This window comes from Arachis stenosperma, chromosome 2 (assembly GCF_014773155.1).
Source record: "Arachis stenosperma cultivar V10309 chromosome 2, arast.V10309.gnm1.PFL2, whole genome shotgun sequence".
In the NCBI taxonomy this organism is placed as follows: Eukaryota; Viridiplantae; Streptophyta; class Magnoliopsida; order Fabales; family Fabaceae; genus Arachis; species Arachis stenosperma.
In genome coordinates, this window is record NC_080378.1 from 16,816,754 (window position 1) to 16,842,523 (window position 25,770).

Genomic DNA, 25,770 nt, shown 5'->3' on the forward strand with positions numbered 1-25,770 from the left:
CATGATGCATGCCTGTCCTATGACTGATGAGTCTCATCTGTCGGTTATCAAGCTAACCCGACAAGTCCGGTTTGCTAAACCTTTGGACTGTCCCCCGACGTGCATCCCCATGAGTCTACGCATAGCTTTTTCTCATATATATATCAAATCGCTCAATGGGGGTATCATTCCCGAGAATTTATAAGTGTTCGGTCACCCTTACGTCGCATGATCAACAGAGTATCGAGTTTTTGACCTGGTACACGTGGTGGCAAGACACGGTACTTTATCCAGGAAATCTCGTATCTCAGATCATTTAATTATTCAAGCCAAGTATCATACATGATCATTCATTTGATTATCAAGTCAAGTATTATAGATGATCATCCATAACATTTCATAATCAATTCATCACTTTTTAGCTTTACTTCACCTCCAAGTTATCCCCATTTCCTAACTTCATCTGATTATCAGGTTTAATACTATTATTTATGACTAAAGGAATGAAAATAGAGGTTTAGAAGTTTGAAATAGAGTTTAAAACTCAGAAAAATCATGTTTGCTGAAAAAGGGGCCACGCGTACGCGTGGCATACGCGTAAGAGTGGAAGTATAAAAATGCAGCTCACGCGCGCGTCCCCTTGTCATGCGTACGCGTAGGTAAATATTTCATGTCACGCGTACGCGTGGGCCATGCGTACGCGTGGACATGCTTGCTGACTCATTACGCATATACATAGGACCAATCGCATACGCATTGTCAAAAATTTCTTGCCACGCGAACGCATGGACGTACGTTTTTCAAAAAAAATTGATTCATTAACAAGCTGCAAAATTGAAAGAAAGAAAACAGTTTTTGGTTCAAATCTTCCAACACCCATAACTTCTTCAATTTAAAATATTTTTCACCCGTTCTTCGAATGGCATAAACTTCATGAACCCAATTTTCATTTTAAAACAAATTAAAAGCAAATTGAGGGTCTGGAAGCCAAGTTATGGCTCATCGAAGTTCAGCCCAAAGCCAAGTTTTGCAAAACTCCCCAAACCTCATTTTCATTCAAAAATTCCATTCTATTCACTACTAAACCTGCCAATTCAACACAACATACCCTTCCTCATCACCATAACAATCACCACAATAATCATACTTTAAATTATCAACAAACTCATCAAATCACCACTAACCATCAAGCATCATCAACCATAAATTTACATCCTCAAATCTTTAATCAACAAACTTATCAATTCACCAATTAGTTAACAAACACCAAACCAAAACCAACTAGTTAACAAGATACTAAGCAATAATTATATACACATACATTTCAACCTATCTTATAATCATATTGCCTAAGTTTTCACAGAATATTATATATTAAATGCAAAAAGCCTAAACCATACCTTGGTCGGTTCCCACGTAGCGATAAAAGCAATTCACCCAAAACAAACACAGCCCCAAAAGCTTAATAAAATACTAATGCCTAGCCTCCACCAAATTCTAACGTCCACAATTTCAAACTCCAATTATTTATTCACAACCTAATACACATTCATAACATATATATACCCAATTTAATACCCAAAGCACAATTTCAGAATATTTAGATAGAATTATAATATCCTCACCTTACCCAAGCTTCATATAAGCAAGAGTGAATATTTTTCTTGAGCTAATTGGATCCTAAAACATCAAAGAGCAAAGAAATTTAATACCTCCACTTAATTTAATGAAAATTGGAGAAAAAGATGCTGAGAGTGAATAAGCGGGTTACTTATGAAATTGTTCTGGTAGAATCGTAGAGCTCGACGCGGTGGTCGTGTAGCCGCAAACGGTGCGACGATCGTAGCTCGGACGGAGGAGTTACGGTGATTTGAATTTTACCGTAAGGGTTGGGGGAAGTTTTCGTTTCTCCTTTCCCCTGTAGTTTTCAGCACTGCTTCAGCTGAAATGAAGAAGGGAAGAGGCCTGGAGTTCACTTAAGTGCTGGGCCGATTGGGTCTGGTTCAATCGGTTCGGCCTTTTCGGTTTAATTTTGGACCGAATTCTTTGAAATTAGTGTCAAAATTTTCGTTTTGACGAGCTCTATCCTAATTTAACATAATATTCACATTTCTGAAATTCTTAATTAGGAATTAATTTATTGGCTAATTATTTACTAATTTATTGGAGTTTACACAATACAATTAAAAATACATTAAAAAAATTTTCCCTTTAAAACAACAAAAAAGGATAAATTTAAAAAAAAATCTTTATTGTTAACAAAGATAATACATTAAAATTCTAAAATACAATTGGGATCACTTTTTTTCGTTAGAAAAATAATTTAAATACATTAGTATATTATAATTTATATATAAAATAGGTAAGGGTATTAATATAATTTCACTTGGTTATGATTTTTTCTCTTCTTATTTTTTTTTCCATCCAAACAAAAAAAAATTCTCTAACTTTCTTTCTATTCATTTTCTCTTCATCCAAACAATACAAAAAAAAAATAATCAAATTTTCCTTTCATTTTCTTTTCTCTCATTTTCTTTTCTCCCATTTTCTTTCTTTTTATTTTCCATCTTTCATCCAAACAAAGTGTTAAAGCCAACCTATTCGTCCTCGCGTGTTTTCAGAGCAACTCTGCTCCCTGTATGCAAATATAGAAACACCCAAATAATGTATTGATCACAAAGCAATAGAATCTCTAAAAGGATACAGATTTCTTAAAAAAAACCAAAAGAATTTTTGATAAAACTAGTGCAGCACGCCGCATTTGTGTTGGAAAAGCTACTTCCACTGCATACATCACGCTATTTGCATGTTGACAGGGACTTGTCAAGTATTCTTCTTCTCTGCAAAGTCTAGTTTGAGTTACAGGAATACGTTACCTGCATGTTGATACAAAAAATGTTGCAGCTTCACATTGTGACAAAATCTACCATGATAGAATATAATTGTACAACATACAATTATTATCCATAAAAAGAATTTCTATATTATAGATTTATTACTTTTCTTTAATTTTTTATTTTTGACTCGTACTATTCTAGTTTATTGAAACTAAAATTAAACTAGTTTTAGGATAAAAAAAAGAAATATTTTTTACTTTTAATAAAATAAAATATTTTTTGTTTGATAATTATTTATTTATTTTATTATATATATTTTATATTTTTAATTATAAATTTAATTTTACATACTGTATAAAATATTTTACACTATTAATATATTAAAATTAAACTATTTAACTATTCTGTTATGTATATAAGTGTCATTCTTTCATAATGTAAAAATTCAGATAGTGCTAGAGTGAAGAATGTTCTTTTTATAAGAAAAAAAAATAAAAAAACATATACAATATACATATTTTTATAAATTTAAGTGATAATTTTTATTTTTTAATTTAATTTTAGATTTAATTATTTTGTTAGTCCATTAAATTTTTAATTAGATTTTTATATTTTTTTCTTTCAATTGAGTTCTTACGCTGTTTTTAATTTTATAATTAGGCCATTTTTAGTATAAAAAATATTAAAATTAACAGAATAATTTTTTGTAAATTGAAAGTATTCATAATTAAAAATCTAGTTAAATCTTTGATTTGTATGTATTTTGAAAAAAATATTCTATTAGTTTTAATATTTTTTACATAAAAATAATTTAATTACAAAATTAAAAATATTATAAAAATTTAATTAAAATAAATTATAAAAATCTAATTAAAAATTTGATAAAATTATAAGGACAACAAAATAATTAAACTTAATTCTATAGACACAAAAAAAAACCTTAATTCTATTAAAAAAAATTCCCTAAAAATTCATCTATGACTTGGCAGTTGGCACGGCATGATTGATTCTTCCTTTAGTTGTTGACTAAACTAGAATTCAAATCAAAACCTATTGAAAATCCCGCACATAGCAACCAAAAAATGCTAAATTTGGGGATTTAGGGTTTTTTTTTTTTTTTTTCCCTATCTTCATCGTTTTTTCCAACCAAGCTTGCAATAATTTAAGTTCGCGCCAAAATGGAACCGGAAGGTAAGCTTTTCTTCTTCCTTTCACCCTTCAATTGAATTGAATTGATGTTTTTGTTTTTAAATCAATAATTCAACACTGTGTTGACAGTGTTGTATGTGATTCTGTACCCTTCATCACGTTTTAGGGCAAAAGGGTACCGTAAACCCTTCAGCAATGCTAGCTTCCTTGCTTAGTAGGAGAGCCAAGCTTCACGAAGATTTGCGCAGCATTGAAAAGCAGGTAAATTTTCCAACTTGTTGTCTGTTCGTTGCTTTGCTTTGCTTAGTAATTGGTGGATATTATTCTGTCTCTATTCACTTTCACAGTGTTCTTTTATAGAGTCTTCATTTTATGCTAATTTTTGAGATAGGATTGCAAAATGGGTAAAATGTACTATAACCTAAGTAAACCCTAGTCTCAACTCTCACCCTGACAAGAAACATAGATTACAGAGTTATTCTTTGTGATTCAAATTTGATAAATTTGTCTCACAATTTGAAAAAAGGTGACATATCAATTCTTTTGGACAAAATTCTTAATTGCACAAGAGGAATAATATGTTTGTTCCATTTAGTGATGAAAAAACTAACTTGTCCAATAAGGATACAGTGAGAGAGTGAAAGACCAATGTTTGTGGTGAAGGACAAATTCGTCTCTTTCGATCTTAATTGACTACTTTTTCCCCTGTGTTTTTGGTAAGACTTAAGAGACTGAATTTAGGTTTTAAACCTAAATTGGGCACTTCACTTGCATACATCTTGACTAAATTTGCAGATTTTGGGAGAAAGGGGCAAAGTCTTTGTGGCAATGTGCACTATATGCCATATTTATGGAGTATTTGATTAGAACACAATATGTGCACCTCTATTGATAGCTTCTTAGGAAAAGTTGTTGTTTGGGATAGAATTAAGTGTCTATCATGTATTTGGTGTAAAGCATATGGACTCTTCAGAGGACTTTCCCTCCCCAGATATCTTAAGAAATTGGAAATCTACAATCCACTGATTTTATAGTTTTCTTTGTATTGTTTAAGTTATGAGGATCTCTTTTCCTCCACTTCTTTATATTTACTCTTCTTATCTTAATAAAATTTTCCTTTTGTTATAAAAAAAATTAATCGTTTGACTTGAAAAACAATTTCATGTTCAAGTTAATGTTAATTTAATGCAATAGGATTCAGTTGTATGTTTCATGTTGAGTTGGGGTTGGGTATTCAATGGTGTACTTTGGGTGCAATATCTTTCATTATGTTATACTCTTACAAGACAAGAAGGGTAATAGGGTATAACGTTTTTCTCTCAACACAGGTTTATGACATGGAGACAAGTTATTTACAGGATCCTGGGCAATGTGGCAATGTACTAAAAGGATTTGAAGGGTTCCTATCTTCGTCAAAGAACACTGCACTGTATGGAGCTTCTTATCTCTGGCTCTCCTTTCCTTTTATGATTTGGACTTTTGAAATAATCCTGACTCTTGTTGTACTCTCTCTTGACTTGTTGACCAAGGGACCTCTTCCTTGATTCTCTTAGTTTTAGAAGTTTATTTTGTGATTTTGGTAATCTTCAGGAGAATATGATAGATGATAGCATGCTAATGATCTGCTGTACATATTTGAAAGCTGTATTTTGTAGGCATATATTAAAATATTCAGTGATTTTGATTCTTGGGAAAGGCTATTGTGTGGAATTTGTAACTTGCATTCACTGCAAACATGCCACACAATGGACTTGCATTGATAGCGATCATTATATATATATATATATATATAGAAACTCACATGTGTTTGCATGTTCTAGGTGGAATATAAAGCTAAAGATAGCTTGACTAATGTTTCAATCTTTATATGACATTGGTGAATATAATTTCTTCATGGCAGCTTGAAGCGGTCAAGAAAGTTTCAGCCTGAAGATAGACTCTTTTCATTATCTTCAGTGACCTCGCCTGCGGTAATTTCTGATATTCTGGGATAATCTTCAATCCAGGAACTTAAAAAAAAAAAAAAAGAAAAAGAAAGGCTGCCCACTTGTGAGAACTATGTCATAAGACTGAGATAGGAAGAAATGAAGATAAACCTATGCACTAAATTGTTTTTTTTTTTCAGCGTCTACATCCTTATAATGTTATTATATATTTTTTGACAATTTAACCAAAGAATGTCTGATCTGATGTTATTATTAATCATTTCAATCAACTTGAAACAGAATATTTTTAATGGCAAATTTTATGTTAATGTTAAACTTAAACATCATTGATGCTTAGAATTTTTTCCTTGACCCTTATTTGAATGTTCAAAGCATAAAGCATACTTTTTGTCCCTAATGTTTGCAAAATTTTTCAAAATGACCCCTAATATTTAATTTGATTCAATTGAAACTTATTTCTAACATTAGGGACAAAATTGAATCAAATTAAACATTAGGGATACTTGTGAAGAATTTCACAAATGTTGGGTATAAAAAAAACATACTTTACCCATGTTCAAATGTATGGTTTTTGGTCAATTGTGCCCAGCTTTAGTTGTTGGAGTTATATAGGTTAGTACTTCACCGTCGTCATGACCCATCTTTGGTTAGTACAACCCTGTTTTTCTCAGTGACGGTTTTTAAGTGTCCATATCGTTTTGCAAGTTGGTCATTTCTAACATGTAACATGCATTTAATTTCATCTGATTTACTATAGGCTGAAGATCTAGCAACTGGACGAGATGGTGAGTTCATATAACCAAGCATTTCGTTAACATTACTGCCATCAATTTTATTGTCTGCTGATTCATTGTATTTCCACTTATATCAGATGGGAGACCGGATTTCGGTCCTGGTCGTTCAAAAGGTGGTGGAATTTATGCAAATGGCCAGTAAGTACTGAACTAATGCGTGTTTTGATTTGATTTGATCTTGTTGAATTTATTTTCTAAATTAAAAATAAATAAATAAGTGTATAGAAATATCTTATATCTTGGAAAATATGTACAAAAAGTCAAAACCTTGCTGGATTATGAGCTAAGATATCTGCATGTGTGCACCCTTAGGGGTAAACCAAAGAAGGGAAGAGGTGGTCCAAGGGACGCAAAGAGATTAAGGCCTTCAACTGAACAAGATTTTGATTATGAAGATGATCCTGATTTGACATTATGATTGAAAATGTTGGTGCTAGTTTCTGTTCACAAGATCCTTGGAGCAATCTTGTTTTGATCCTAATGTCTCATTACATTTTGTGTACATATTGTACTCTTGTTGTACATGTTTAGCTACCCCAAAGTTATGGAATTTATTATAATAAAGCCCTTGTACTCATGTTGTACATGTATTGTTACCACGTATCTGGTTCAAGTGAATGTCTCTGTGCACATGTTAGTTTTCTTCTTTTTTTTTTTCTTTTGGCAATTTTTTTTTTGTTAAGGCAAATATTTGGTACACAGGCAAAATTAGCACAAGAGCTTAATGTTTCAAGAATAGTTGAATGGGTTAATGTGCTTTTCCATGTAATTAATTATATGTGAAGGTATCGTTTTGTTTTATTTATTTATTTATTTTTATTGATTGATTGACAGCTCTTAAATGAAGCTAACTTCCTTCCATGGTTTGAGAACAGGAAGGGAATCAGCCATTAGACCGGTCTGGTTGAGACAAAATTAGTTGTGAGCAATTCGACTAAAAATCGATAAAATTGTTAAAAATCTAAACTCATTAAACCAATCGGTTCGTTTTGTTTTTTTTAGTGATTAATTAATTTAAAATAATAAAAATAAAAATTATTTTTATAGAATATATATATGATACATAAATATATTATTTATTATATTCAATTCAATTTCTTGAATTTCAGTTAAACTTTCGATATTAAAAAATTTATTGATAAATTTGGTTTTCCATATGCTTGCTTACTTCGGTGTTTTTTTTTTTCTTCTTTTGGACAGGTCTTTAACTTCAACTCAATTCTGTTGTTTGGCAATTTTTTTTAGGTCTATTATACATATAAGCTTTTTTGGTTTACAAGTTATACAAGTTGGCCAAGCCCAACAACCACTTTCACGTATACGAGTGTGTACACACGCGCTCCATTCAACCGTTTCAATAGCGCGCTCACTTACGAAGTTACCATTATGAAAAACGGTTCTTCTTCTTCCTCGATTAAAACCACAACCGTGAAAATTCAAACGACGTTCGAAATCTCTGAAGAAACTGTCAAAATCGTCGCCAACACTCGATGAAATCAACAAGAAAACTTCAAAATCTCTATCAAAAAACACCGAAACAAAAGAAGAAAGATTATTCAAGGTACTGTTTCACTAATCTTCGAGATTTTTCACTTTTCTCTTTCTCATTTCGAATGTGAAACATTATATAATCGTATTTCTATTTATTAAGTAGATTCATTATGTGTTCTTGGTTTAAAATAGATATTATTGTTCTGGTCAAACTGTTAAATCGATGATAATTGTTTTACGTACTGTTTCGCGAATAGTTTAGTGTATATTTTCATGTGTTTTTGTGAATGTTTGCATGTTTGAAACTGAGTTTGTATAAATAGAAATTTTCGCCGTATTTCAAGTAAATTTGACTGTAACTGGCGCTGTTGTTCTTGAATATTGTCCTTGTGCATCTGGTGTCATTTTATGCATCTTTGGTTGACTTGAACATAATTTTGAACTCATATTATGTCATGTAAACTAAAAAAATAGTAGAGGTGTATATGGCTAGTATTTGGGTATTTATCATGGAAATTCAGGTGTAATTGGTTCTGTATGTTTTTATCTATTAACAATATTTTTATTTCTTGCAGTAAAAATAGCAAGCAAGAACCCTACTCCAAAAAAATACAACGTAAGCACATATATTTTAGGTTAACTCAGTTTTTCTTTGTATAAATATAACTTATTTAAATGATTCTCGTTTCGTTTCTTTACAGAAAACCAAAGATTTGAGATGCTCAACAAGACTATTGAATGAAAAGTTCCAAAACATGAGTGAAGGAAAGAAGGTCATCGTTCGGGAATTGGATTTGATGGTATGATGCACATCCCACCGATGAATCTGCCACATAAATTCTTGAAGGAGTTGACATATCCTCTAATTTGGTAAGAAACAGTTTGGACACCCGGTACGGTGTATTGACCATCAACCCAGAAAATATAAGAGTTTCCCTTGGCTTGAATGCATCTGGTAACTTGCATTCTTTGTAATCTATTCTTTTTAATCCATTCTTTTGAATTCATATTATCTCATGTAATCAAAAAATAAATTTAGGTGTATATGACTGATATTTTGGTGTATTTTAAGTGAATTGGAGTGTAATTAGTGATCTTGTTTTGTTGCTTTTGTAGGGGACCTATTTCCAGAAAAAAGTTAATTTTACATAAGGTTCCAGGGAAAAATATTGAAGAATCTGACGGATGAGATGATGGATATTGGTGTTGACACTGATGAAGATCGGCTTTTGTTCAAGAGGGTTTTCATCCTATATATTCAAATGGCGTTCTTATTGCCGACAACGATAAACAAATTTTCTCCGGTCCACATGCCGCCAATTTTTCGCGTGGACAACATAAGAGAGTGGAACTGGGGTGGCCATGTCCTCGAATTCATCATCAAGGGCATACGCGAGCACCACTTGAAAAAGAAAAAATCCATTGATGGTTGCCTATATGCCTTGATGATTGTATACTTTCATGAATTAAAACACAAAAACAAGAATGCAGATGCAATCCCTGGACCGCCCTGGGTAAGGCATTGGACTAGGGAGTTACTGCTTCAGAGGATTGAAGCTAAAACTCACGATCATATGGTAATTGAACAGAATACTTTTTCTAATTTGGGTGTATTTGTTTTATGTACATGATATAAACTAATGTTTTAACTATTTTAGGACATCGTCAAGAGGGCAAAACTAAAAAAGAAATTGAAGACAATGAAAAAGGAAGAAAAGAAGGAAAAAAAAAAGAAAAAAGACAAAAAAAAGGAGGACATTTCATCGGAGAGTGATATTGCTTTTTTCTCTGAGTTTGAGTCTGAACACGACTCAAAGAAACCAACAAAAACAAGAAAATAACCAACCAGAACAGCAAAAAAGTAAGTAATATTTTCGGTGTATTTTGTCATTTTTACTGTGTTTTTTGCTAATGATTATTTGCTGTTGTTCAAAATGGTATCCAAAAAGAGGAAGCAGATTGTAGAGGATTCGTCTTCGGAAAGCGAAAGTGGATCTGATGATGAGTAAGATTCTAAAATTGTCAATGCATTGCTATATTTTCTGTTTATATCAAAATTTTATGTATTAACAGAGTGTTTCTCATTTATTGTCAGAAGTGAAGAATCAGAGCCAATAATAAAAGAAAAAAGTTCAGAGTCCACCAAAAAAGTATGCATTGCTTTCGGGAGTATTTTATCGTCAATTTTATCGTGTTTGTGTGATTGATACTTCTTTGATTTTCAGGATGCAATCCAGAAGAAGAAAGCACATTATTGAGGATTCATCTACTGAAAAAGAAACGGAATCTGATGATGTGTAAGATACATTATAAAGCTATCTTACTATTTTTTATCAAAATTTTATTTGTTAATTTATTCTTTTGCAATCTGCTGTTAAAACTGAACAAATACAAAAAATTTTTAGAGAAACAAAAAAGAAAAAAACAAATAAAAAGGATGCACAAGGGTATGTTATTTTTCGGTGTATATATATATTGCTGATTTTAAGGTGTTTTTGTTACTGATGATTGTTTTTGCTTTTCCAGGATACAGAAAAAAAGGGCAGACATACCAGAAGCTGGGCTCCCCTCAACGGAAGCTCACTGTGATTTATCCCAAACGTAAGATCCTTTATTTGATAAAATTTCGTAGATCCTAATGTAATTAAATAGTCTAGTTTTACTGAATGATGTTTATTTTATTCTTAAAATGTCGGAGGTGAACTTGGGAAGTGAAAATGATCAAGTCTTCCAAACACAAACAGATCAAAACAGTGTAAACAAACTATGTGATAACATGTAATTTCTATTTCTATTGGAATTTCCTTAATTCTTCTATTAGCATCTTCTGCTTCTGATATATATATATATATATATTTAAAAAGTCCTTTAATGATTTATTCAAGAAAAAAAAAGACAGCAAAAAAAAAAAAGAAAAAAAAACTGCAACTATGTAAGTTCTCATAACACAGAGGCTGTGTTTCTATTTAATGCTTGAGGTGTATTCTGACAAGATTTTGGTAGATTTTAGGTTGGATGGAGAAGAAGAATCATTCAATGGCCCGGCTCAACAAAAAATGACCGTTGATCGAAAAGAGACACATTTGCAATCTGAACCACTCGAGATGTGAGTTTTCTAACTTACTTTCAACCTTCTAATCTTCTATTTTAAGAGAGTTTATTAACTTTTTATTTTTGTTTTGGTTAGAGTTCTGCTTCAAATATGTGTACTTCCGTCAGAGATGAGAGCATCAAACCCTCTGCAAAGTGAACCAACCCTTCCAAAGTCTCCGAGCGAGAAAATTAGAGAAGAAACAGTTAAGGGGTAAGGAATAATATTTGGTTACATGTATTTTATATAGAGGTGTATCTGGTTCTTATTTCGGTGTATCTCTTGTGAATTGAGGTGGAATTGGTTTTTTTCTAATTTAAAACCTTTTTTTAACCCTACAGCACTCCACAACCCCATCAACATGCTGAAAGCACACCCACAGAGCCAGTAGCTCCTTCTAAAATGTAAGTTCTACACAATATAACTCTCTTTCGATATTTTTCGTCTATTCTTATTCTTATAGTATATTATATATCACTATGCAGTCAACCACCCCCTCAAGCCACTGCTGCATTGATGATGATTTACAGGATAGCATCGTTTGTAAAGCATGAATTCCTTATGCCATCATTCAGCCTTGACTTTACTGATTCGAGTCAGGAAAAGACACTGACTCCGGAGGGGCGGCCGGCGTCTGAGAAGGGAAAAAGTCAAGAAAGTTCGATATTGGTTGAAGATTTAGAGGAGCTGGTGGAGCAAGTTACAAACACTAGGGTTGCGGCGGCCTTAAATTTTGCTGAGGATAGAAGTCCCACGCTCCAAAAGGTACAGCCCGCGGGGCGCTTTGTTGAAAAGTTCGAAACTCCTGCAAGGTAGAGCGAAGTGTCAGGTGAACTCAAAGAAAAGTGCTTCCTCTGTGCCACAAATTTGAAGACCAATGACAATAGAAGCACTAATGAGTCAGACACAATGTGCATCCTGAAAGCTCAACAATCGATGGAGATAACAAAAGGCCACTTTGTGTCTTTAAAAGCCAGTACATATTGAAACTAAGGTAATCTTAGAATAACATTAATGATTTTATTATGACTTGTGACTACCATGTGTGTGTAGTTACTTTGAGTGTTCTGTTTTACTAGATTGTGACTACAATGTGACTAATTCTCAACAAAAAATAAGAATTAAAAGATTTGAAGAACAAGTTTACTGTTTCCCCTCTAATATTGTGTTAAGGTGTATTAAGCTCAAATTTTGGCGTATTTATGTAATGTATTATGTGTAATAACTATTTCTTTCGGTGTTATACAAATTCTGTAGAATATGGCTTTGGAGAATCATGAGGAGGAGTTCTTACATAAAAAAACAAAAAAGCCCTTCGACATTCAAGACTACAAAATGTTCATCCCTTATTTGGACATGAAAAAGTTGTCATCCCATCCATATATAAGTTTTCGTTTCTAAAACTTCTTATCACAATTCTTTCTTTAGGTGCCAATTAAACTAAAACATTGTTCTATCTGACCAAACTTCAGATATTTGCCCCGATTTGCTACGGAAAATATTGGTGGATATGGATGGTGGATACTAAAAACAAAAAAATTTGCGTCCTTGACCCGTTTCCCAAGAAGTGTCCCTCAGAATCAAGAATGAAACTTAATAGATTTGTTGTAAATTGATTCTGCTTTTTATATAAATTTCTTGGTTTCTGTCTGTTGTTAGCAATATAAGAATTAGGTGTAGTGCTATTTAACATAAGGTGTATTATTGGATCATTTGGGTGTAATGAATTTTAAAAATGTAGTCTTTCTTATATTTTACATTTTTTGGTTTTTAGGGACACGTGATCTCTAGAATGAGGGTATTTGCCGGAGGGCAACCTCTTACTAAAAGGGATGATCAAATTGAACCATCATACGTCAAAATTACGGGCCAAAAAATGAGATATAAATCTTTCTCTATGATAAATTTTGTGTTTTTTCTTACTGTCCTATTTTATTTTGCTAATTTATTTTTGTTTTAGCTACGACTGTGCGGTTTATATAATGAAATGGCTCGGGATAATCGAACCGACAAACATTAAAAAGGGCAAATATGACTGGGAGAATTGGACGTAGGTAACTATGTCTAAAAATAGACAACTCTATATTACTTTACTAAATTAACGGAGTTTAGTAAAAGAAGTTTCTTTAAACTGTAGGCGGAGGTGGACCATTTCAGAGTTGAATACGATTCACTAATTCTATTTGATGAGATGGATCAACTAAGAGATAGAGTCATTAAGGAAAGTGAAGCAATCAGATTGTCCAAACCATCTGCAAATATTAAATTTAGAAGATATTGACAGTGAATAGTTTGAATCTTGTGTACTTTTTGAATAGTTTGAATATATTCTTTTTGTATAGTTTGTGAATATTTAATCCAATCTTATTATAAATTTTGTTTGCATAAATAAACTTTTATGAAGATGTCTGTGCTGTATTCAAAACCTCTTAATTACAGGTTCAAAAAAATAAAGGGGAACAAGATCAAATATACTAATACGCCGAATTTCTTTTATAATACACCGAAAAATAACCAGAATACACCAGAATTACATGCGTACATATTTCCCTGGAAAATCTAACCAGGAATTATGGGAATTCAAAAATTTGAATTGTTACCCTCCTTAAGTATTGAATTGTATATGTATTGTAAATTTAAAACAAACAAATCCCTTTAGATAGTTCAACACACTAATTTCCAACACAAACAGCAACATCTCAAAATATAAAAGAACAAAGAAAATATCAAAAATAGGAGGATGCAGAATACACCCAAAAAATGTTCACTGCTATCCCGAAAAAGGGCCACTCTACACCCTAAAACCTATCCTATGCTACTGAATATCTGAACTGGTAATTCATAACATGTGCATGATATTGTCTCGAATTTGATTGCACCACTGATCCACCATAAAAAAAGTTCAACTGTAAAAAATAAACTCACATGTTAGCAAAACTATTAACAAAAATAAACTCAATTACCCCTTTATTTAAAGAGCATCATTTTTACCTCGGTTAGAGCTTTTGTTTTCTTTTTTTTTTTTTGAAGCATTTGCAATCTATTTTTCTGTCTTTGAACCTAGTCTATTTTTGGAACGTCCTCTTGTTCTCACTCGTAGAGGACTTTGAAGCTCGTTATTAATAGCTTCCAAGTTAGCATCTTCGTGAGATAACGAATATTTTCCATTGCTTTTTGCTTTGTGTTCTTGAATCTCAACCATGGCATCATCGTAAGTGCAGTTGATGAGCGGATATTTTATACGCTTTTTGGGGGGTATTTTCATGTAGATTTTAGCATGTTTTAATTAGTTTTTAATATAATTTTATTAGTTTTTAGGCAAAAATTATATTTCTGGACTTTACTATGAGTTTGTGTATTTTTCTGTGATTTCAGGTATTTTCTGACTGAAATTGAGGGAGTTGAGCAAAAATCTGAGTTGGGCTGAAAAAGGACTGCTGATGCTGTTGGATCCTGACCTCCCTGCACTCGGAATGGATTTTTTGGAGCTACAGGAGTCCAATTGACGCGCTCTCAATTGGGTTAGAAAGTAGACATTCAGGGCTTTCCAGCAATATATAATAGTTCATACTTTGCGCAAATATAGACGACGTAAACTGGCGTTCAACGCCAATTCCATGCTGCAGTCTGGCGTCCAGCGCCAGAAACAGGTTACAAGTTGGAGTTCAACGCCCAAAACACGTTACAACCTGGCGTTCAACTCCAGAAACAGCCCAAGCACGTGAGAGGCTTAAGTCTCAGCCCCAGCACACACCAAGTGGGCCCCAGAAATGGATTTTTGCACCAATTATCTTAGTTTACTCATATTCTGTAAACCTAGGTTACTAGTTTACTATTTAAACAACTTTTAGAGACTTATTTTGCATCTCATGACATTTTAGATCTGAAATTTGTACCTTTTGGCAGCATGAGTCTCTAAACTCCATTGTTGGGAGTGAGGAGCTCTGCAGCGTCTCGATGAATTAATGCAATTGTTTCTATTTCTCCATTCAAACGTGTGTGTTCCTATCTAAGATGTTCATTCGCGCTTAATTATGAAGAAGGTGATGATCCGTGACACTCATCACCTTCCTCAATCCATAAACGTGTGTCTGACAACCACCTCCGTTCTACATCAGATTGAATTAGCTTCTCTTAGATTCTTTAATCAGAATCTTCGTGGTATAAGCTAGATTGATGGCGGTATTCATGAGAATCCGGAAAGTCTAAACCTTGTCCGTGGTATTCCAAGTAGGATTCCGGGATTGAATGACTGTGACGAGCTTCAAACTCCTGAAGGCTGGGCGTTAGTGACAGACGCAAAAGAATCATTGGATTCTATTCCAACCTGATTGAAGACCGACAGATGATTAGCCGTGCTGTGACAGAGCATTTGGATCATTTTCACTGAGAGGATGGGAAGTAGCCATCGACAACGGTGACACCCTACATACAGCTTGCCATGGAGGGAACTTTGCACTTTTCCATGGATGGAATATTACATTACAGGAATAAATCAGACAAAGCATCTCCAAGATTCCAACATATTCTCCATTACTGCATAACAAGTAATTATTTCACACTCTTTTATTTTTCTAATAATTCCAACTGATAATTTTTATTGATATCCTAACTAAGAATAATAAAATAAACATAGCTTGCTTCAAACCAATAATCTCCGTGGGATCGACCCTTACTCACGTAAGGTATTACTTGGATGACCCAGTGCACTTGTTGGTTAGTTGTGCGAAGTTGTGACAAGAATTGTGATTTCCAATTTCGTGCACCAAATTTTTGGCGCCGTTGCCGGGGATTGTTCGAGTTTGAACAACTAAAGGTTTATTTTATTTCTTTGATTAGGAAGATTTTGGCAATTGGGTCAGAGTCTTTTATTTTCTTTTCAAGAATATTATTTTTCTTTATTAATTTTTTTATTTTTCTTCGAGTCTAGTGTCTTGTTATAAGTTTGGTGTCAATTGCATATTTTATATTTTTCTTTGAAATTTTCGTATTAGTGTTCCTTGTTCTCCCTTGATCTTCAAGTTGTTCTTGTTTATTTTTCTTGTTTGATCTTTAATTTTTCTTGTTCTGTGTCTTTTCTTGTTTCACTTGTGTTCTTTTTAAAGCATTAATCTTCAAAAAGGAATACACCTATTTAGAACAAGTGTTACATTTACTCTCAATTGGCTAGAGCGTTGGTCTATGTTCTTGGCAATTGGGCATCTTCTTTTTAAAATCTTTTTTCAAAAATAATTTTTCTTGATTTAATCTTGTGCCAAACTTTAAGTTTGGTGTTTTCTTGTTAATCTTTTCATAATTTTCGAAAATTTTATTAAAGTCTTCTAAAAATTTTAAGTTTGGTGTTCTTTCTTTTGTTCTTGGTGTTCTTGTGAATCTTCAAGGTGTTCTTGAGTCTTTCTTGTGTTTTGATCTTAAAATTTTTAAGTTTGGTGTTCCTTGGTGTTTTCCCTCCAAAATTTTCGAAAATAAGGAGCATTAGATCTAAAAATTTTAAGTCTTGTGTCTTTTATGTGTTTTTCTCTTTCATCATAAAATTCAAAATTCAAAAAAAAAATATCTTTTCTAACTAATTTTAAACTATATTTTCGAGATTTTTATATAAAAATTCAGATTTCAATTTCAAAATTTTTCAATTCTTATCTTTTTAAGTTTTTTTTAAAAAAAAGATATTTTTAATATATATTTTATTACCTTTTTCAAAAATATCCTAACCACTTTCTCTTTTTCATCAAATTTTTCGAAAATCTTCATAAGCTTTTTCAAATTTTTATAAATTTTAATTTTTAATTTTCTTTCTTTATTGATTTTATTTTTATTTCGGTTTTTGTTTTATTTTATTATTTCGAAAATTATTCTTATAATAAAATAGATAATATCAACATCTATACCATCTCCCTTGCTCCATCATGGAACTAAGTGGAAATGAACAGTCCAGGAGGACTCTGGGGTCATATGCTAATCCCACTACTACTTTATATGGGAGTAGTATCTGTATACCCTCCATTGGAGTTAGTAGCTTTGAGTTGAATCCTCAGCTCATTATCATGGTGCAGCAAAGCTGCTAGTATTCCGGTCTTCCACATGAAGAACCTACAGAGTTTCTGGCACAATTTTTACAAATTGCTGACACAGTACATGATAAGGAAGTAGATCAGGATGTCTACAGATTATTACTGTTTCCATTTGCTGTAAAAGATCAAGCTAAGAGGTGGTTAAATAACCAACCTAAGAACAGCATAAAGACATGGAAACAGCTGTCAAAAAAATTCCTGAATCACTATTTTCCTCCAAAACGGATGACACGGCTAAGGCTAAGCATCCAAGGCTTCAAACAAGGAGATAATGAATCCCTTTATGATGCCTGGGAGAGATACAGAGAGATGCTAAGAAAATGCCCCTCTGAGATGTTTTCAGAGTGGGTGCAATTAGACATCTTCTACTATGGGCTTACAGAAAAAGCTCAGATTTCTCTAGATCACTCAGCTGGTGGATCTATACATATGAGAAAAACAATTGAAGAAGCCCAAGAACTCATTGATATAGTTGCCAGAAATCAGCATCTGTACCTAAGCAGTGAATCTTCCATGAAAGAAGAAGCTAAAACAGTAACTGTTGAACTCAATCCTGTAGATCAGGCTAATGAATTCAATCAGCAATTAGACTTTCTAACTCAGCAGCTAGCCGAATTCAAGGAAATACTACAGGAAACAAGAATGGCTAACAGGAATATAGAAGTACAGTTAAAGCAAACAGAAAAGCAACTGTCAAAACAAATAACAGAAGAATGCCAAGCAGTTCAATTAAGAAGTGGGAAAACATTAAATACCTCACTTCAAAGCAGCAGGAAGCCAAGAAATGAACAAATGGCTACTCAAAATCCCTCTGAGGACAATCAGAGCCCAGAGAGGAATAATGCTGGCGCTGAACGCCCAGACCATGCTCATTCCTGGCGTTCAACGCCAGAAACAAGCATGAATCCGGCGTTGAACGCCCAAAGGGAGCACAGTTCTGGCGTTCAGACGCCAGCAACAGATAAGGAGTTGGCGTCTAACGCAACTCCAGCTTCCACCCCTGGCATTCAAACGCCTGTGGGGGATCAGTCACATACAAGTGCTGATAACAACCCTTCTAAAAAGGCTTCTCAATCCACATCTGTAGGCAATAAACCTGCAGCAACTAAGGTTGAGGAATACAAAGCCAAAATTCCTTATCCTCAAAAACTCCGCCAAGCAGAACAGGATAAGCAATTTGCCCGCTTTGCAGACTATCTCAGGACTCTTGAAATAAAGATTTCGTTTGCAGAAGCACTTGAGCAAATACCCTCTTATGCTAAGTTCATGAAAGAGATCTTAAGTCATAAGAAGGATTGGAGGGAAACTGAAAAAGTTTAGTCATAAGAAGGATTGGAGGGAAACTGAAAAAGTTTACCTCACTGAAGAATGCAGTGCAGTCATTCTGAAAAGCTTACCTGAGAAGCTTAAAGATCCCGGGAGCTTTATGATACCATGCACATTTGAGGGTAATTGTACCAAGCAGGCTCTATGTGATCTTGGGGCAAGTATCAACTTAATACCTGCATCTATTATCACAAAGCTTGGTTTGACTGAAGAAGTCAAACCAACCCGGATATGTCTTCAACTTGCTGATGGCTCCATTAAATACCCATCAGGCGTGATTGAAGACATGATTGTCAAGGTTGGGCCATTTGCCTTTCCTACTGACTTTGTGGTGCTGGAAATGGAGGAGCACAAGAGTGCAACTCTCATTCTAGGAAGACCTTTCCTAGCAACTGGCCGAACCCTCATTGACGTCCAAAAAGGGGAAGTAACCCTGAGAGTCAATGAGGAGGAGTTCAAGTTGAATGTTGCCAAAGCCATGCAACATCCAGACACCCCAGATGACTGCATGAGTGTTGATATCATTGACTCTCTGGTAAGAGAGGTCAATATGGCTGAGAGTCTCGAATCAGAGCTATAGGACATCTTTAAAGATGTTCAGCCTGATTTGGAGGAATCAGAGAGAATAATAGAACCTCTGAAAATCCCTCAGGAAGAGGAGAAACCTCCCAAACCCGAGCTCAAACCATTACCACCATCCCTGAAATATGCATTTTTGGGAGAAGGTGATACCTTTCCTGTAATAATAAGCTCTACCTTAGAGCCACAGGAAGAGGAAGCATTAATTCAAGTGCTAAGGACACACAAGACAGCTCTTGGGTGGTCCATCAGTGATCTTAAGGGCATTAGCCCAGCCAGATACATGCACAAGATCCTATTGGAGGGTGACGCCAAGCCAGTGGTCCAACCACAAAGGCGGCTGAATCCAGCCATGAAGGAAGTTGTGCAGAAGGAGGTCACTAAATTACTAGAGGCTGGGATTATTTATCCTATTTCTGACAGCCCCTGGGTAAGCCCTGTCTAAGTCGTCCCTAAGAAGGGAGGCATGACAGTGGTTCATAATGAAAAAAATGAACTGGTTCCTACAAGAACAGTTACAGGGTGGCGTATGTGTATTGATTATAGAAGGCTCAATACAGCCACCAGAAAGGATCATTTTCCTTTACCATTCATAGACCAGATGCTAGAAAGACTAGCAGGTCATGAATACTACTGCTTCCTGGATGGATATTCAGGTTATAATCAAATTGCAGTAGATCCCCAGGATCAAGAGAAAACGACATTTACATGCCCATCTGGAGTATTTGCATACAGAAGGATGCCATTTGGCTTGTGCAATGCACCTGCAACCTTTCAAAGATGCATGCTCTCTATCTTCTCTGATATGGTAGAGAAGTTTCTGGAAGTCTTCATGGATGACTTTTCAGTATTTGAAGACTCATTCAGCTCCTGCCTTAACCATTTAGCACTTGTTCTGAAAAGATGCCAAGAGACCAACCTAGTTTTAAACTGGGAAAAATGTCACTTTATGGTGACTGAAGGGATTGTCCTTGGGCATAAAATTTCAAACAAGGGAATAGAGATGGATCAAGCTAAAGTTGAAGTAATTGAAAAATTACCACCACCTGCCAATGTTAAGGCAATCAGAAGCTTTCTGGGGCATGCAGGATTCTATAGGAGGTTTATAAAGGATTTTTCGAAAATTGCAAAACCTCTGAGCAATCTGCTAGCTGCTGACACGCCATTTGTGTTTGACACAAAGTGTCTGCAGGCGTTTGAGATCCTGAAAGCTAAGCTGGTCACAGCACCAGTTATTTCTGCACCAGACTGGACATTACCCTTTGAACTAATGTGTGATGCCAGTGACCATACCATTGGTGCAGTATTGGGACAGAGGCATAACAAGCTTCTGCATGTCATTTATTATGCTAGCATTGTTTTAAATGATGCCCAGAAAAATTACACAACCACAGAAAAAAAATTACTTGCAGTGGTTTATGCCATTGACAAGTTTAGATCCTACTTAGTAGGATCAAAAGTGATTGTGTACACTGACCATGCTGCTCTTAAATATCTACTCACAAAGCAGGATTCAAAGCCCAGGCTCATAAGATGGGTGTTGCTTCTGCAAGAGTTTGATATAGAAATAAGAAACAGAAAAGGAACAGAGAATCAAGTAGCTGATCACCTGTCCCGGATAGAACCAGTAGCAGGAGCATCCTTCCCTCCTACTGAGATCTCTGAAACCTTTCCAGATGAGCAATTGTTTGCTGTTCGGGAAGCTCTGTGGTTTGCAGACATTGCAAACTATAAGACACAAGGTTCTCCTTTTGTAACCATGGAGAAGAAGCATGAAAAGCTTCTCTCACTGCAGAGTCAACCAAAGCCCCCACAGTCCAACTCTAAGTTTGGTGTTGGGAGGCCACAACAAAACTCTAAGTTTGGTGTTGAACCCCCACATTCAAACTCTAAGTTTGATGTTGGGAGGTCCCAACCTTGCTCTGATTATCTGTGAGACTCCATGAGAGCTCACTGTCCAGCTAAGGACAATAAAGAAGCGCTTGCTGGGAGGCAACCCAGCCATTCACAAAATTTAATTTTATTTGTTTTTGCTAATTAATTTTTACAGGTATATGTCAAAGTATCTTCAAAAGGTAAAATAGCAATTGATTGGATTCACAGAGTTACAAGGGAATTTGGAAGCTCACTGGCGTGAAAAAACCAGTAAGAAATATTTTGGGCGTTGAACGCCCAAAAGAAGCACCCACTGGGCGTTCAACGCCAGTAAGGGTAGCCATCTGGGCGTTAAACGCCAGAAAGGAGCATCTTCTGGGCGTTGAACGCCAGAAAGAAGCACCTTCTGGGCGTTTAACGCCAGATTGACAGCGTCCTGGGCGTTCAGAAAAACGCCCAGTGACAAAGGACTTCCTGGCGTTCAACGCCAGAAAGAAGCAACAGCTGGGCGTTGAACGCCCAGGAGAAGCAGCAATTAGGCGTTAAACGCCCAAAACAAGCAGCATTTGGGCGTTTAACGCCAGAATGGTGGGGAGGAGATAAAATTCATTTTTCTTCACAAATTTTCTAATTTTTATGTTTCAATTCATAATTTCTTGCATAAACATGTTTTAAAATATCATTCTTCAATTCCAAAAATTTTAATCCTAATTTCTAAAAATACTAATTTCTAAAATCCCTTTTTCAAAAATGTCAAATGTATCTTAATTCATAAACACAAATCTTTTTCCAATCCAAATCTTTTTCAAATCTTTTTCAACTCATCATATCTTTCGGATTTCGAAATTGCCTCTCCCTCTATTCCTCTCCTTTCTTTTCTTTTGCTTGAGGACAAGCAAACCTCTAAGTTTGGTGTGATTTGCCATGATCACTGAGCTAAAACTCATCAAGATCATGGCACCTAAGGGAACAGGAAGAGCAAGGATGTGAACTGAAGGAACTTAAGCGTCAGAAGCTATTCCTTGAAGGACCAAGCACCCCACAGACTAGAGGAACATCCACTTCCCAAAATACAGGTTGTTAAGTTCTAATTTTAAGCTTTAACTCTGTGATAGTATTTTTATAGAAATTTACCTTAGAAGTTATATTGGAGTAGTAGTAATTAGTATCTCTATTTTGATTTTATCTCCAATTAAGCTATAATTTATTTTTCTCATCATCATCAAACATGAATAAAGTAGTAGATTTTTAGAATAAAGAGGCAATATTTTTTCGAGTTCTTAATAAGGAAAATTCTAATTATTTATATGTGGTGGCAATACTTTTTGTCTTCTGAATGAATGCCTGAACAGTGCATATTTTTTATATTGAATTTTATGAATGTTAAAATTGTTGGCTCCTGAAAGAATGATGAACAAGAGAAATGTTATTGATGATCTGAAAAATCATGAAATTGATTCTTGAAGCAAGAAAAAGCAGTGAAAAACAAGCTTGCGAAAAAAAAAAGTGGCAAAAAAAAATAAAAAAATAAAAAAGAAAGAAAAAGAAAAAGCAAGTAGAAAAAGCCAATAGCCCTTAAAACCAAAAGGCAAGGGTAAAAAGGATCCAAGGCTTTGAGCATCAATGGATAGGAGGGCCCAAGGAAATAAAATCCAGGCCTAAGCGGCTAAATCAAGCTGTCCCTAACCATGTGCTTGTGTCATGAAGGCCCAAGTGAAAAGCTTGAGACTGAGTGGTTAAAGTTGTGATCCAAAGCAAAAAGAGTGTGCTTAAGAGCTCTGGACACCTCTAACTGGGGACTCTAGCAAAGCTGAGTCACAATCTGAAAAGGGTTCACCCAGTCATGTGTCTGTGGCATTTGTGTATCCGGTGGTAATACTGGAAAACAAAGTGCTTAGGGCCACGGCCAAGACTCATAAAAGTAGCTGTGTTCAAGAATCAACATACTTAACTAGGAAAATCAATAATACTATCTGAATTCTGAGTTTCTATGGATGCCAATCATTCTGAATTTCAAAGGATAAAGTGAGATGCCAAAACTGTTTGGAAGCAAAAAGCTACTAGCCCCGCTCATCTAAATTAGAATCTGAGCTTCACTTAAAACTCTGAGATATTATTGCTTCTTGATTTCTTTTTATCCTCTTTTATTCATCTAGTTGCTTGGGGACAAGCAACAGTTTAAGTTTGGTGTTGTGATGAGCGGATATTTTATACGCTTTTTGGGGGTATTTTCATGTAGATTTTAGCATGTTTTAATTAGTTTTTAATATAATTTTATTAGTTTTTAGGCAAAAATCATATTTCTAGACTTTACTATGAGTTTGTATATTTTTCTGTGATTTCAGGTATTTTCTGACTGAAATTGAGGGAGCTGAGCAAAAATCTGAGTTAGGCTTAAAAAGGACTGCTGATGCTGTTGGATCCTGACCTCCCTGCACTCGGAATGGATTTTTTGGAGCTACAGGAGTCCAATTGACACGCTCTCAATTGGGTTAGAAAGTAGACATCCAGGGCTTTCTAGCAATATATAATAGTCCATACTTTGCGCAAATATAGATGACGTAAACTGGCGTTCAACGCCAGTTCCATGCTGCAGTCTGGCGTCCAGCGCCAGAAACAAGTTACAAGTTGGAGTTCAACGCCCAAAACACGTTACAACCTAACGTTCAACTCCAGAAACAGCCCAAGCACGTGAGAGGCTTAAGTCTCAGCCCCAACACACACCAAGTGGGCCCCAGAAGTGGATTTCTGCACCAATTATCTTAGTTTACTCATATTCTGTAAACCTAGGTTACTAGTTTACTATTTAAACAACTTTTAGAGACTTATTTTGCATCTCATGACATTTTAGATCTGAAATTTGTACCTTTTGGCAGCATGAGTCTCTAAACTCCATTGTTGGGGGTGAGGAGCTCTGCAGCGTCTCGATGAATTAATGCAATTGTTTCTATTTCTCCATTCAAATGTGTGTGTTCCTATCTAAGATGTTCATTCGCGCTTAATTATGAAGAAGGTGATGATCCATGACACTCATCACCTTCCTCAATCCATGAACGTGTGTCTGACAACCACTTCCGTTCTATATCAGATTGAATGAGCTTCTCTTAGATTCTTTAATCAAAATCTTCGTGGTATAAGCTAGATTGATGGCGGTATTCATGAGAATCCGGAAAGTCTAAACCTTGTCCGTGGTATTCCGAGTAGGATTCCGGGATTGAATGACTGTGACGAGCTTCAAACTCCTGAAGGCTGGGCGTTAGTGACAGACGCAAAAGAATCATTGGATTCTATTCCAACCTGATTGAGGACCGACAGATGATTAGCCGTGCTGTGACAGAGCATTTGGACCATTTTCATTGAGAGGATGGGAAGTAGCCATCGACAACGGTGACACCCTACATACAGCTTGCCATGGAGGGAACTTTGCACTTTTCCATGGATGGAATATTACATTACAGGAATAAATCAGACAAAGCATCTCCAAGACTCCAACATATTCTCCATTACTGCACAACAAGTAATTATTTCACACTCTTTTATTTTTCTAATAATTCCAACTGATAATTTTTATTGATATCCTAACTAAGAATAATAAAATAAACATAGCTTGCTTCAAACCAATAATCTCCGTGGGATCGACCCTTACTCACGTAAGGTATTACTTGGACGACCCAGTGCACTTGCTGGTTAGTTGTGCGAAGTTGTGACAAGAATTGTGATTTCCAATTTCGTGCACCAGCAGTGCAAAATGGCAGCTAGCCCCTCAGATTCTGATGCAAATTCACAATATTTTCTGACTAGAATACCAAATTGTCAAATCTCTTACTTCTTGGATCCAAAAGAGGCTCGTCGTGGCTGCTCTTGATGTGTGTGTGCCTCCTCTTTACGTTCTTTCTCTATCGTTCCAATATATATCTCGATGACTGGCGATCGGATTTCTGTCGGTAAAGAATTCACAAATAAGTTCGCGTTGTAGGTATAGTTTCTAAACCAACAGAGAATCCTTTCGTGCAAAAGTTTTGGTTGTCACAAGTAACAAACCCATAATAAAATTGATAACCGAAGTATTCAAACCTCGGGTCGTCTTCTCAAGGAATTGCAGGGAGGTGTTCTTATTATTGGTTATGGAAAAAGTATCTTTTTTGTGGTTTTTAAATAGATTGAACAAGAAAAGTAAATTACAAGAAATTAAATTAATAACCAATAAAGCTCTTGGTAAGGTATGAGAACTGGAAGTCCTATCCTAGTTATCCTTATCAATTGTGATGAGAATTGGCTTTTGCTCCCACTTGGTCAACCTCTAACTATGAATGTATGTTAAGTGGATAAATCAATTTGATTCCTCAAGTCCTAGTCAATTCCTAAGAAAAGACAAGAGTTAGGGAAATTCAAATCAATCAGCAAAGAATTCCAATTTTCAATCATCAGCTGAGTTTGATAACTCAAGTATCACCAATTACTCAACCAAAGCTAAGAGTGTAAAAAGCTAAATTAAAATCATAAATATGAAATACCTCAAATTGCAATAAATAGAAAATCAAATTAAATATGAGAATTCATAAACCAAATAGCAACATAAAGTAATCAACAAGGGAAAGTAAATAAACTAAAGTACTAGAAGAATTAAAAGTA

The 25,770-nt window shown here is 34.8% G+C and overlaps 1 protein-coding gene across 2 annotated transcripts; it reads left to right on the forward strand.

Annotated features, from left to right (window-relative positions):
* The first annotated feature begins 3,791 nt into the window (after positions 1 to 3,791).
* On the forward strand, positions 3,792 to 7,304 carry LOC130961598 (uncharacterized). Of its 2 annotated transcripts, none has more exons than XM_057887557.1 (7): positions 3,792 to 4,007; positions 4,132 to 4,226; positions 5,294 to 5,394; positions 5,866 to 5,935; positions 6,669 to 6,696; positions 6,783 to 6,843; positions 7,018 to 7,304. In XM_057887557.1, the coding sequence occupies exons 1-7, from the start codon at positions 3,995 to 3,997 to the stop codon at positions 7,121 to 7,123; spliced, it is 474 nt and encodes a 157-aa protein (XP_057743540.1). In that variant the 5' UTR covers positions 3,792 to 3,994; the 3' UTR covers positions 7,124 to 7,304. The 2 variants fall into 2 exon arrangements, with proteins under 2 accessions (XP_057743540.1, XP_057743541.1); XM_057887558.1 differs by having other exon boundaries at positions 3,871 to 4,007; positions 4,095 to 4,226.
* Positions 7,305 to 25,770: the final 18,466 nt, after the last annotated feature.